Source organism: Netta rufina (genome assembly GCF_964035555.1).
Source record: "Netta rufina genome assembly, chromosome: 3".
Lineage (NCBI taxonomy): Eukaryota > Metazoa > Chordata > Aves > Anseriformes > Anatidae > Netta > Netta rufina.
Genome location: NC_140125.1, coordinates 44,999,668 through 45,013,895, shown reverse-complemented (window position 1 = coordinate 45,013,895; position 14,228 = coordinate 44,999,668). Strand labels below are relative to the sequence as shown.

The 14,228-nt window shown below is 37.6% G+C and overlaps 1 protein-coding gene across 3 annotated transcripts in view; it reads left to right on the top strand.

Moving 5' to 3' along the window:
• Positions 1-8,608, top strand: part of TTC13 (tetratricopeptide repeat domain 13) — a 38,363-nt gene extending 29,755 nt beyond the window's left edge. For 2 of the 3 annotated variants that reach the window (XM_084283710.1, XM_084283708.1), the window contains exons 18-23: positions 1,037-1,146; positions 2,418-2,553; positions 3,252-3,331; positions 4,464-4,542; positions 6,542-6,621; positions 8,470-8,608. In XM_084283710.1, coding sequence (XP_084139836.1) covers positions 1,037-1,146; positions 2,418-2,553; positions 3,252-3,331; positions 4,464-4,542; positions 6,542-6,621; positions 8,470-8,593 — 609 coding nt within the window. In that variant the 3' untranslated portion in view covers positions 8,594-8,608. The remainder of the gene's footprint in view (positions 1-1,036; positions 1,147-2,417; positions 2,554-3,251; positions 3,332-4,463; positions 4,543-6,541; positions 6,622-8,469) is intronic. The other variant, XM_084283709.1, reaches the window with a different exon arrangement.
• The last annotated feature ends 5,620 nt before the right edge of the window (positions 8,609-14,228 follow it).

Genomic DNA, 14,228 nt, shown 5'->3' with positions numbered 1-14,228 from the left:
AGAGAAAAGAAATCCTATTACTGGAGTTAAAAATACAGGTTACTCCAAGACAATGATGAAAATGTATAAACATAGTGGACTATACATAACCTAGTTTGTTATAAATGTTTCTAAGAACTGGCAGCAAATATTTTTCCTGGTTTTCATAACCTGTACGTTTTGCTCTGGTTTGAATCAACTGTATCCTATTCTGAATTGCATCTAAGTGGAATGCTATTTCTCATTAGAGGCTTTTAGATTTGTTTCTTTAAAAATAAATGCGGATTCTCTTTAAACATAACATTCTGGATCACAAGTTCTATCTTAAAATAAATAATTGTCCTAGTAATTCATTCAACACTATTGCACAATAGTCATTAATAGTGCCTGTATAAAATAGCTGCCTGCTAATATTGACGCAGTTTGGTTATTCAGATAGCTGAGGAATGTTTATGTCAAAAGCTGGGCTTTTGGCTTTACTTAAATACAGTTTTGCCTGGTTTATACAATTCTTTGGCTACAGTGCTACATTTAGATAATGTAGCTTTGTAAAATTCTTAAACTCTGTGATATTTTTCCTTCTGATGAGGATAAACATTAATTGAAATTGGATCATAGTTAACAAAGTGTTGCTATGAGATTGTGTTCTGGAATCCACAGTTAAACTAATACAACTACTTCTTAGTGTAAACATAAAAAGCAGACTTTCAGATTCCTGCTTTTGCATTTACATTGTTACACCAAATGGTTACTGTCAACATGCAACTTGGGGAGAAATCTGTACAGTTCAAATTACAGTTGCTTTTCACACATGAGGCAGTTTTATATTCACTATATAGTTAAAGTTGAATGGCAAAATGCCTCATTCGGTACTTAAGATTTCCATCCAGTAGCAAATGAAGAATGAATGAAATAATGTAGTTGACAGTAACTCTTTGTACTGCTCACCCAGCTTGTCCACTTTCATTTCTATTCCAGTTTTAAGTGTTTCAAAACAATAGAGGCAGACTGTCTCTTTGCATTTACTCTAATATTACTTCTCTTTTTCTCTTGAAAGCAGTTTAACAGTAAAACAAGAGATGGGTTTACTGTGAACACAAAAGTCCCCAGCCTTAAGGATCAAGGAAAAGAATATGATGGATTCACGATTACCATAACAGGAGATAAGTATGTTTTCGGGGGCTCAAATACCTTAAGTAATGATGAAGTATTGGCAATTTATCTTCGCAAATGCCATTTCTACTTGCATCAAGTGGCTTTTGTTTTTCACTGGTGACGTTCTTGCCACCATATTTTTAAATTTTATTTCAGCACTTCTGATTCCTCTTGTGTCCCCTGACAGAGAGGGAATATGGACAGTAATTGTGGAATTCAGTTGAGATGATTCTCTAACATAAGTGAAGAGACACCTTGTTATTCATTTTAAAATATAAAAAGCCTAAAGGAGGAAAAATGCCATTCTTTATCCATATCAAAATACATTTCTTGTTGTGAGACCTTGTCTTTTATGGAGGCTGAGAAGTCCTGAATGGAAATTTCTTTGACCAAAGCATGGAAAAGGCTCTTCTATTTGGATTTTGGCCTTTTAATTTTCTGTATTTTTGAGATGTTTGCAGACCTATTTCTGCCAGTTTAGACTATGTTATTCTTCTATGAGGATATGCTCAGGTGGGACCTCAGGCTTATCTCATTGAGTGAGATAGCAAATTTCTCACTGTATAGATACTGACTCCTTGTCTTCTCAAAGAGCGTTAATCTGAATCTAATTAGAACTAATCAGAAACCCCTTCCAACTACCAGCTGAAAGATTGACTAGACAGCTCGTGCTGTTGGTTTATTATGGGATTTTAAATTCTGTGCATTGGATTTTTTCCCAGAACTTGAGTGCTTCTAACACTGGGACATGGAAGTTGAACTTCTATTCTGAAGTGTTAATATATTTCCTAACTTCTAATTTTACATTCTAAATCATAAGCCTGTATACACTGAAATGAAACAAAACATGCCTTCACTATTTTAGAAAGATATTTTGGTATTAGTAAAATGGTATACCATTTACTTCTTACAAATATTCTTCTATATTAATCTGTTTTAATCCATAGTTTGAAGTCATGCTTTTATACCAAAACAATTCCATTTTGGTAGATTTAAGTTTGTAAAACTGTATTTTGCATTCTATACAGGAGTCTCAAAGCCAAGAATATGTTTTAAAATTGGATAGCATCTTGATGTATTCTTTCAGATAAACTTACAACATGGCAAAATGTTTCTAATTTCAATGTTTGTGTTTTTTTAAACTAAAATGGGGACAATGCACATAATATAAAGAAAAATATAGGAAAAAGTTATGATGTAGTATTTAACTGTTACACATTTGTTACTTAGCCTGTGTATGTGCAAAAAAAAATAATTATGTTCTTGTTTAATCTGTTTGATAGAGTTGGAAACATATTATTTTCAGTAGAAACTCAGACAACAGAAGAAAGAACACAGCTGTATCATGCAGAAATAGACGCTCTATATAAGGATCTAACAGCTAAAGGAAAAATTTTAATTCTGTCTGCAGAGCTGGGGGTAAGACTGTTTTAATGGAAACAATGAGTTCCTTGATAAAATTCTATTATGTTTTTATACCTTGTGTTTAACAGTCAATGTCTTAATACTTTTTGACAGAGATCTTAAGTAATAAAATAGACTGCTTCTTTAAATCCAGTTATGTCAAATATTATAAGAAATTGCCATCATTCTGTCTGCTACTTAAATTTGCTCTGCTTTGCTGCAGTAATTGGAGAGAGTCCAGACAAGGTCTTGATATCACAATGTGTTCTGCTACAGAAGTAGTGGATATTTCTTTCTCCTTTGTTTGCACGGGTCTGTCATCACTGTTTCATTGTTCTGATAAGCACTACTTAAGATCATATGCAGATTTGGTTTATAGTTGCTGGATGTAAGATGAGAAGTAACGTGGAGTCATGGGAAAAAAAAAAATTGTGTTCATGTTGATTTCTGTTGTAATGAGAATTTGGCCAGATTTAAGCTTGCACTTTCCACTTTTCATCCTTTAACACAGTATAGGTAAACAGTTTCACCTAAATTTGAAAGGTATAATAAAATAAGTTGCTTATATATGTTAATCAAGCTTCAGCTTGATATTTTTCACATTTGAAACAGTTATTCTAAAAGTGCTGCAAGATTTTTCCAAATATATGTTCATACATATGGTAACATCTGGATATTAGACCATCTTTAATTCTCTTTTTGTCTTTGCTTAGGAAGCAGATGCTGTGTGCAACTTGATCCTGTCATTAGTTTATTACTTCTATAATTTAATGCCACTTTCAAGAGGATCTAGGTTAGTGATTGTTTTTTATCACATCTGTTGTCTTGGATGCACACTGTAAAATGTCCATGTATTACAGTATCCTAATATATTTTTAATATGAAAAAATAGAAGTTGGACTGTCTGTCCTGTACCATTTCTTATTTTAGCTGCCATGATGATGAACACTGATTTTGTAGTGTTTTAAAAGCTAGTACGTAACTGCTGATAGTAACTATTCATAGCTGCATGTATATTTAAAATGGCTAGTAGTATTTATGGACTTCAGCTCAGGGATTTAAAAGTATCTTTTTAAAATTGTAACATTTGGGTTCTTAGTCCACATTGTTAGGCCACTGTAATTTAATTCAAAGCTTTACTGAAACATGTATTGTATATGAAATATACTTTGGTATAACTTAAGATAATATTTACTTTGCATTTTTTTTTAATATTTTTTTCAGCTGTTAGGGTCACCAAATGAAACATTAGAATAAAATTTTCCATATTTAATTGATCTCTTCAACTGAAATTCTAGTTTAAGTCATACACGTAGCCAGGTTTGAATGTTACTAATCTCTTTTCCACAGAGCACTTACGAGTTTTAAGCTTATTGATAAACACAGTTCAGTAGAATATAAACAAATAATCAAGAGACTTTCGTATCTTTAATCAGCCTTTTACTTTATCTTGCAGAATGAAAAGATTAAAGAAATTGTTTGAGTTTCACAATTAAAAAAAAAAAAGTTGAACAGATGGGGCAGGGGAATCCCTTTCGGTCCTACAGTGCCTCTAGCTCTGTTGCAGTAAAGTTTATAAACTTCTGGGCTACAGTTAAGCTTCTTGGAAACAGGAGTTTGCTCTGTATTCAGCTGTGTGGAGTTTTAAGAACTCACAATTCTGAAATTGTAATTCTGACTACTGTAGAAACAGTGTTCTTTAGTAGTTAAACTTCATAGGATCTTTATTTCAATGGTTTTGGAAAATAAGTGATTTCACTTCTTAAGTGTGTTGCACTTTATTTTATTTCTAAAATAACCACATCTGTAACTTTTGCTAACCTTCTGTGAAACAGCAATATACACAATTTGTGCTTTTTGTAGTCTAAAAGAATGCTATGGAAATCTTTGACTTTTTTTTTTTTTTTTTTTTTTTTTTTTTTAAGTGTAATAGCTTATTCAGTGATCATGGGAGCACTAATGGCAAGTGGAAAAGAAGTATCAGGAAAAATTCCTAAAGGAAAGGCAAGTATCAAAACGCACTGCTCCAGCCTTGGTGGAGGAAGAAATGCATGTAAACTTGAGGAAGGAGCTGTAAAATGAACAGAAGTTACACATTTATTTACTGGAGATGAGGTAGACTTAGTGAGTTTTAAAGATTCCACTGCTCAACTGAGAGCAGGTGAGATTTAGCAATTGTATATACAGTAACTCTGCTTAGTCAAATGGTAGCAGCTTGTGTCCCACAGTAATTACACCTTTGGAAGGGAAGCAGTTCTTGTATGCTGAGCTGCATTTTCCAGCTTTCTTTGAAAAGGATTCTGAGAATACTTAGGCAGAATTAGCAGCTCTTCTGGACACACAGCAGAAATTCTTTCTTTACTCTCAATGTATTCTTAAGTACTTAGGGCTTAGCAATCAAAAAACGTATTTGCAGTTTCTCGTAATACCTCCTCCTCCTCTGAAAGCAGTTTAAAATGTAGTCAGTGGAAAGGTTGGATTGCATTTAAATATTATAACACCTTGCTCCATTTTCCTTTCTTTATTCAGCTAATGGTCTGTTAGCTGTATCACCTCCTCAGCGTGAAAGGAGAGAGAGCACCTCTGTTTCTTTAATGTATTGTCAAAAGAATCAGCAAAATTTCAGTGAGACTCAGTGTTGAAGGAAATACCCTGTGTGGATAACTGAAGAAAGAGCAACTTTCCTTTCTATTCTAGAAAATCCTGAAAACAATAACGTCTGTCCTTTTAGTACTGAGTTTAGAAGGCTGATAATATTAAAAACAACAGCAAAAACATAAACATGGACATGAAAAGAATGTGTACTGTACTCCTAGCTGCTTTTAAGAGCAGATAGCAAAAAAAACTTCAATTTCAGGGGGCTGCTAAGCTGATATCTTCAGTGTTTTATAGGAGCCCTAACTAAGGTTGAATATTTACTTATGTGGAGTGTTTTTTTGTTGTTATTTTATTTTAATGCATATTCTTAGGACTTAATAAGGTAGTGCATTTTGCTGACCAATTTTAAGTGGTCAAGCGATGTTTCATGTTTACTAAAAACCAGAATTTCTGTCTTATGGAAGACTTCAAGGCAATTCTTATGTTTGAGGCTTTTTAAAATTATTTTTTCCTGAAATAGCACCTGAATTGAAACAAAACCATTTTTAGGAAGGTTTTCACTAGCTGCAAGAAATTGTTTTTTTCTAGTCAAATGAAACCTGGAGTTCTTGACAGATTTCTTAGAGGGGGATTTCTGGTCCCAAGCTTATTACAGCATGCAATATCAGACTGCTCTGAAGCCAAGGATGTGTAGTTGTCAAGCGTCCTGTTGCTGCCTTGGAAGGTCTGGCAGTAGCCATGGACTGCGTATTATTTATTGTGGACAGGAATGCAAACCCACAGTCAGATTCAGTGCTTGGCATGCATGCTGCTATTCCAAATTGTTTGGTGATGAGGGAGAAAATAGCCTGGGCACAGATTAGTTAGCAAGCTTACTCCTGTCCCACCAGGAACAGAGGAAACATTTGATTGGAACCCTTCCGTAAATTCAGCCAGAGTTCACTAAACAGTTTTAACGAAGCAGCGTCTTCGAGCACTGCTTTGCTGAAAACTTGCTATGAGCTGTAGATATGAAGTTTCCAGAGTTCTTCGCTGTTTGTAATTAAACTCTAAAAACTTGTTGTGGAAAGAAATAATACAGAATGCCTGGAAAATCCAGTATAAGTCTACCATTCCTATGGTATGATATTTTGCAGATACAGTGTGTGAAAATGTGAAATATCCCAGTTTTATTTGTTAATTGGACATTATAATAATTTTGAAGATGGTCCATATTTTCTGTCACCAACTGAGTAGTATAGACATCTTGCTTAGAGGGAGAAACTGTATTATGTCACAAAAGGAAAAACGCATTTTTAAAATTGAAGTTATCTATTAAGAATATTCAGGGATTAACTTCCTGGAATTAGAGAACTTGAAACTTCTCTCATTTCTTAAGATCTCTTCAATTTTGTTGCATTTTCAGCTTGTTGATTTTGAAGCAATGACAGCACCAGGATCTGAGGCTTTTAGCAAAATAGCAAGGAGCTGGATGAACCTAAAAAGGTAAATCTTTTTTGTTCTGATGGTGGAGGAGGATGGGTGTGGGGTAGTAGAATATGAAAGACTTTAAGTCAAATTTAAGCCTATGCTGAAGAAGTGACTTAGACATTATGAATTTAACAAATGATCCAGTCTATTTTTAACTTTCAAATCTTGTCTTAACAAATCCTAATTTGTAAACAGTTTCCTAGGCTAATAGAACATTTGTCTACACATCCAGTCATCATGTGTTACCACTGAGAAAATTCCTTGAATTAATATTTTCTTCGTTTTGTCCAATTTGCCTTTTTTTTCCTGTAGTTATTATTAATGAATCTTGAGATTGAGTGGAAAAAGGGGGGAGGATTCAACTTGGTGGTTCTTTCCATTCTTATGGATCTCTAACCTATACACTGAAAGTGATGTACTTATCTGTTGGTGCTATTTTAATTTGAAGAATAAGTATTTTCAAAGTAAATGGAAGTTTTGTATATGCAGTATTACATTAATATAACAGTATGACTTCTGTATTATGCCAAAAAAAAAAGTTTTGATTTTTCTTAGAGTGGTTTTTGACTACTGAACATGCTAATTCCTTGTCAGTGTTACAGAACTGTTGCATTTGATTTGTCCCTTAGTGGATATTCCCCATACAAAATCTAAAAATGGGGCTAGAGACAAAAAAAAAAAAAAAACAAAAAAAAACAGTTTTAGTATCTTTCAGAACAGGGTCAAGTCACTTAAAGGGTGCTGAGAGAACTGGCCAATGTCCTTACAAGGTCAGCTGTAATCTCTGAGAGGTCATGTGGATCTGAGGATGTTCCTGGTGACTTCAGGAAAGAAAATCTTGCATCTGCCTTCAAAAGGCATGAAGGACAACCCAGGGAAACTAGAGGCTGGTCAGCCACACTTTGGTCCCTAGGAAAGCAAACAAACTAAATGTGAGCTGGCAGCAGGGAAGGCCAGCAGCATCCTGGGCTGCCCTAGATTGTGAGGATGATTTTGCCCCATTCAGTACTTTAGACCACACCTGCATCCAGTTTTGGGGCTGCTGGTACAGTAAAGAAGGATAAACTGGAGCAAATTCATGAGAGGACCACCAGGATGGTAAAGGGGGCTGAAGCACATGTCTCAACAGGAGGGAATTGGGCTTACCTAGCCTGGAGAAGAGAAGGCTTTGGCCTAACAGGAACTTTCCAGTTCCTCACACTACCTTTACCACACAAAAGTTATCTTTTCTTGTTGGAGCAAAGTCAGCTTAAACTATTCCAACCCTACCTATGTGTATCTGACCCTCTCAGTTGTACTGCTGAAATTATGTGTGGGATCTCATAGCAAACCAGATCAGGAAAATAATTTTTGGTTTTGACAAGGTTATTTTTAACTGAGACTGTTTCACAGCATAGGATTTGCTGGCTCAACTGAGAGATGGGTGAGGAATGAGCCAGAGTGGTGAAAATGCTAAAGCTGGTTCTGCTTGATACTGAGAAAAGTATCTGTGGAACCACAGCCCAAATAGCTGGAAGTAATTATACAATGATAATTAACCTGGGGAGCTAATTTGTCTGTGGTATAGAAATTATAGTGCGTAAGGTAAGTAAGGTTTGAAGATTTAGAGCAATAAAACTCTGCTTTAAGTTCTGCCATTTCAGAAGGCTCTTATTTAGTGATTGTTTTCAGTCTGTATAGTGAGGGCAGCTCCTGAAGTGAGGAGTCAAGAGAAACAAGAACTGGTGGTGATCAACAGGTTCTTGGCTTCGAGTCCCAAATGTGTTGAAGTGTTTGAACAGAAATACAAGCTAATATGTTAACTTTCAGGGAAATTATTTTTAGTGCAGCAAAAGATTAATATATTTTTTTTTCCTTTTTCAGTATTTCACCTTCTTACAAGAGTCTACCATCAGTATCAGAGACTTTTCCTACCCTGAGAACGATGATTGAAGTACTAAATACAGACTCGTCTTATTGTCTAAAAAAAACTATAGCTGTTGTGTAATTTATACAAATAAAAGACCAAGATATGCTGCTCCCTAAATTATTTTGAAGGGGAAAATATGGTCAAACTGGGTTTATTGTTTGTTTTTTCGATAAATAGAGTACACAAACTTATTTGAGTAATGATCACTAGGAAAGGGAATCTTTGTGACCAGTAATATTAAAAAGAAAAAAAAAAAAAAAGAAAAAAAAAGGAAAACAGTTAACTTCTTGTATCCTGACATACTCTAACAAGAAATACAGCTGTCTGGAGGGGGGCAAAATGAAGAGCAAGAAGAAATTTCCATCTCACTTATGTTCTGAATGCTCTGCAAGTGAAGATTTACTTTAAAAAAAAGTGCATTGAAAATACCATCGTGCGACTTCCCTTTTAATTTTTTTTTCCAAAGCCTCTGTCTTCTGCATGGAAAACCTCGAGAAAATGTGTGAGTAATTGGTAAATACACAGGCATTTCATGTAATGTAATCCAGTGAAGGAACAGATGTCAGCTTAAAGGAACGGATTTTAGGAGAACATAATTTGGAAACAAAAACAAACAAATGACATTCAGGGTTAGCTTCTCGGTGAGTAAATGTCAAAAACACAGCAGCAGTGCATTAGTTTCTCTTTCCATATACCCATTGGTGGCGGTATCTGGCAAAAGATATCAACAAACTTGAGAGCATGTTGGGAGAACAATCTAGGGCTCCCTGGGTTGTTTTTGTTGGAAGGGGACTGATGGAAAGACAGACTTCCTGTAGGGTAGAGCTAATTCAGTTCAGACAATGTGGACAATACCATGAACCAATTTCTCATTGTCATACTCGTATTACTTCCAGTGAGTCTTAACTGTATTGTACTCGTTTTAGGTTGAGCTCTGTGACTTTACGTCTATTCCTCAGGTTAAATGAACTCAGAAAGGTCAAGCAATGTTGGGACAAATATGTAGTTTCCTCAGCGACTTCAGGTTTTTTTCTGTGTTGATTTTCAACACTTCTGAAAATGTACAGAACTTTTCCGTTTTAGATATAGATTTCAACTTGTTTAATATTGATGATCTTCCAATTTTCCAGAGTTTAGGGCTTTGTGCAATAGCAACTATCTGTCCCAATCATGCAGCACAAGATAGTGTAAAGAACAAGTTATTTTCCAAGGGAGAGGTGAAAATATCCTGCATACACCTTTTTTTTTTCTGGCTACAGCATGATGCATTCCAAATTCCCTCTTTAATTAAAAAAAAAAAAAAAGAAAAGCAGCAAAGCCTCAAGGATGTTGATATACATGAACTACTTTAATAATGGGGCTGAAAATAGGGTAGATTATTGAAGGGAAAGTGCTTGTTGATTATTCCACACAATGTTATTCTGTATTGGATTCAAAGTGGGCTCTGTGTGTGTATGTATGCTCAGATGTGTGTAAGTCCTGGAGCAAGAAGGAAAAAAAAAAAAAAAGGAAAAGCCACAAGAGCTACTCTGAGTACTGACATCCAACTGGAGGACTCGATTTAAATTCAATATTTGTTAACTTGATCACTGGCAGCATAGGACAACCATGGGTAGCTGGAGTCTTGAATGTTCATGTGGGTTTTCCTAGAGCTATTTCTAAATGAAACCTGAAAAGTGAATGTGTACTATGTCTACATTAGGAAGCAGCACATCCCACCCAGTATAAGTAGAACACTTCCCACACTATTAATTTCTGAGGTCTTTTTCTATACTTGTCTGTTTTGTGAACTGACTGCTCACTACATTTGGAATGCGTGTTAGCAATGCACCTTCTGGTTTGGACTTCTTGGATGAAACAACACATATTCTGAGACCTTCCTGTGGTGGGAAAAAAAATGTGGTAAGTGGAGAAGATGAGGAGATCCACTTCAAAAGTGTGCTCCTGATCAAACTAAAATGGTGATGCGTATCTATCCACAGGAACTTTTTTCATTAAGTCTTGTATTCTAAGATTACATATTGGAAAATATTAGAGTAGGGAAAGAATGTGCTTTTCTTCCACTTAGCGCCTTCTACCATCTGTTGCCAGAACGTTTTGCTGCCCATGTAGTAAGTATGTCTCCAAGAGCAAGTGCTATTATAGTATTAACTTCTAGTTAACAAACTAGAACTACTAGTTCAGTTGGAAGGAACCTACAAAGGTCAAGTCCAACTGCTTGACTACTTCAGGGCTAACTAAGATTAAAGCATACTGATGAGGGCATTATCCAAATGCCTCTTGAACACTGACAGGCACGGGGAATCAACTGCTTTGCTAGGAAACCTGTTCCAGTGTCTGACCACCCCCTTTTTGCAGGGCTGCTCTCAGCCACTCATCTCCCAATCTGTACCTGTGGCCAGTGTTACTCTCTGCTAGCTTATGGTATTGTTACTATACATGTAAGCAGAAGTTAAGTGTGAAGGCAGGAGGAAGGAATAAGTAGCATTAAAGATGTTTTTTAACCCTAACTTGGGTCTGTCTGAGTTGGTAGGTCTAGGATCCGTTTCAGTCTTTGCATGGAGCTTTGTGCTGGAACTACAGAGATGTCAAGGTTAAATTTGATGGAAAAACTGACCCACCTCCCACCCAAGGGAAGAATCCAGTGTGCAGTATCCTGAAGCCAATATCTGTTCCTCAAGTATCAGAAGGCAAGTAGGCTGCCCATATCTGAGCACAGTTTGCTTAAAGCCTAGTATTCTCTGCTCCTGCTTGTTTGTAGGTAAAGTATTAAATACATTCCAGTACATATATTTGATCAATGGGGTACAAAATGTGTATATCCAAAAAGCAAATCTAGGAAAAAAAAGAAAATGGCTAGAATCCATGTTAGTAGCCATTAGTGCGCTTCATTGTGTTGCTAAACATCAGGAAGGCTTGGTATAACTTTCAGAAAGGAAGTGAAACTCATGAGAAAAAAAAAAAAAAAAAAAAAGAATTTCATATGCTGACCTAAAATTCATCAGCAAAGCTGTAATAAAGGCAAATTTGACCATCTGTCTGGTGGGTACTAATGGGAATGCATTTTAAACTTTCTTGGTCAGAATTTACATTAAGGCCTAACTTAGGTGTTTCTTTCTAATTAAGGGGAAAGTGAAAGGTAAAGCTTGTGAAGGGTAAAGTTTGTGAGCTTTTATTGAAAGAATTGAGTTATTTCACCAAACTTTTCCTTGAGTACCTTTCCCTGCCCCATTATAAATAAGCGCTGTTTGCTTCTATGATGCCTTCTATTTAAAGGTCTAAAAGCATCAGAAATATCTATTAGATATCATTTGGGGGGAAAAGAATCATTTTATTTCTACATAATGGGGAAAGGTTCAGAAAACAGGGAAAGATTCCTAAACTGATGCCTTGATTGTATTCAAACACTGGTCTTTCCTTTAGACCTGTACGTTTTATTATAATTCACTGACAAGGGGGAAATCTGTTTTGGTATTGACCAGGAAGTTCTTGGAACTGTAAAATAAGAGCTGTTTTGTTTTATGGCTTTGCTTTATGGCTTTGATAAGAGGGAGTAGAGAATTGATGGTGGGGAAGAGGAAAAATCACCTGGACAAACAAGCTGTGTACAGCTGTCCAGGTTTCCTGCTCCTTATTCATTTTTACCCATGTGCCTGAGCTCATACCCATCCCCCTGCTGACAGCCAAAAAGATTGTTAGTGGCAGATGAAAGCAAAGGTAGGCAAAGCGTGTGTTGCATCCACGTGTGTGTGCATAGGTGCTTCAAAGGCTTGTTTCTCTGGGCGATACATATGACTAAGAAAGTGAGCTGGAGTCAAATAATGCTCTCAAACAAGTTTAACAAACAGAACAAGATTATATAACTGGACTGGTATGTGAGGACGTGGAGAACTGTAATTATCTCCTTAGAAGTAGATATGTGGAGAAATCTAATTATCATTTTTCATCTTCTCCTGTGTCATCTTAGACAACTGGTCTAGCTATCGTTTGAGCTTTAAAATGGGAACACAGATGCGTTGCAGGCCCAACCCAACCACTTATCTATTAATATTACAGAACATATGAGGAGAAAAAATAGGTTAAGCAATGGAAACCCATTAATCTGAACCTCAGCATTTGTGAGACTTCATAATATATTTTGAAGATCATAAAATTTCTTGTGCGACTACCCAGCACAAAAGGCAAAACAGATTTAGTCTCAATATATTTACTTGTCTTTGGTAAGCCTCCTTTTTGTGTATGTTGCCACACACAGTTAGGACTTGATACAGAGTACGCTTGTACAGAGGATGAAGAGATCTCTGGAAGGGAGAAATAAGGTGGTGGTAGGCAAGCAGGTTTGTAGTCTAATCTATAACCTGCAATGAAACTTGCAGGTTCTATGGATGGGTTAACAAAATGAGGCTCAGAATAGCAGATAGGGAGAACTCCATGTCTGAAAGTACCTGAAACAGGTTGGAAATCATAATTGACAAAAATCAAGTCTCTTATAATTTCAAACTTTTTTAGTTGCAACCTACCTACAATTTGCAGCTATCATCCGGCTGCGGGAAAGGCATATGAAATTCTTTATTATGTCAGGAATATTTTGAAGATGTTGTATTACAGTGATGGGCTCCCCTCTGGGATACCGATGTACTGGGGAATGCTGGTGTACAGCTCCAGCCAGCTGGGGCCAATAACAGACTTCAGCCGGCAGCACACAGCGAGGCTAACAGTAAACAGGGTGCTGGAGTGAAGGCTGCTTTCACACAGGCTGTCCCTGTAAATACAGTAGTAGGAAACAGATTTGGAGAGAAGAACGGAGGTTAGAAAGAACCATGCTCTTGGCACAAGCTGGTCATAAGGCAAGATTTCAGAAAAGGGGGGCAGTTTGGTAACTTTTTTTAAGATGATGGTTTTGTACTGCACTCCTGCTCTAGATAATAAACTCATGAGCAGACTTGTGCTGTGGCTGTCAGAAATCCCTTATAATTTATGGAAGAGGCCAGTGCCACGTGGAAACTCAGCAGTGCACAATTGTCTTCCTTAATCTCAGTGACAGAGGCGGTAGTAACAGGAGTGCTGTGACACAGTGAACATGCGCTACTGCCACTGTTCTTCCCTGACTTTCCACCCCACGCTTATCCTAATTCATCGATCTTTTGAGATCGTTCTTCTTCACCGGGCAGCACACCTAAGACAAAACAAAAAGCCACCACAGCTTCAGTCCGTGGGCGATGCCTTTATTCGGGCGTTTGGGGTACATCCTCCAAGCTCAGCCCCGCCACGCTCCCTGTTCCTACCGGGTGGAGCCCTTACACTGGGGCAGCGACTTTTTGGGGCTTATTTCACCACATAACACGGTTGTTTTCCAGCGGCTACCTGCCGAGCCTGTTGGGTCGGCCGAAAGGGGCAGGCCGGCTCCGCCAGGGGGCCGGTGCGTGTGGGGGAGCGGGGGACAGGAGGGGGCTCTCCGGGGGCAGGGGGGCTGCTGAGGGGGCGGGTGGGCTCCGCGGGGGCTCTGCCGGGAGCCGGGGGCGCTTCTCCTGCCCGGGTCCTGCCCGTGTCCTGCAGGAGCCCCGCGGCAGCAGCGCTGGGCGTGCGGGAGGCGGGCAGGGGGGCGGCGGCCGGCGTTTATAGGGAGCGAGGGGAGGCGGCGTCTGTAGGAGCGGAGCCGGGAAGGGAAGGGAGGAGAAGAGGAGAAGGGAGGGAGGGAGAAAGGAGGCGGCTC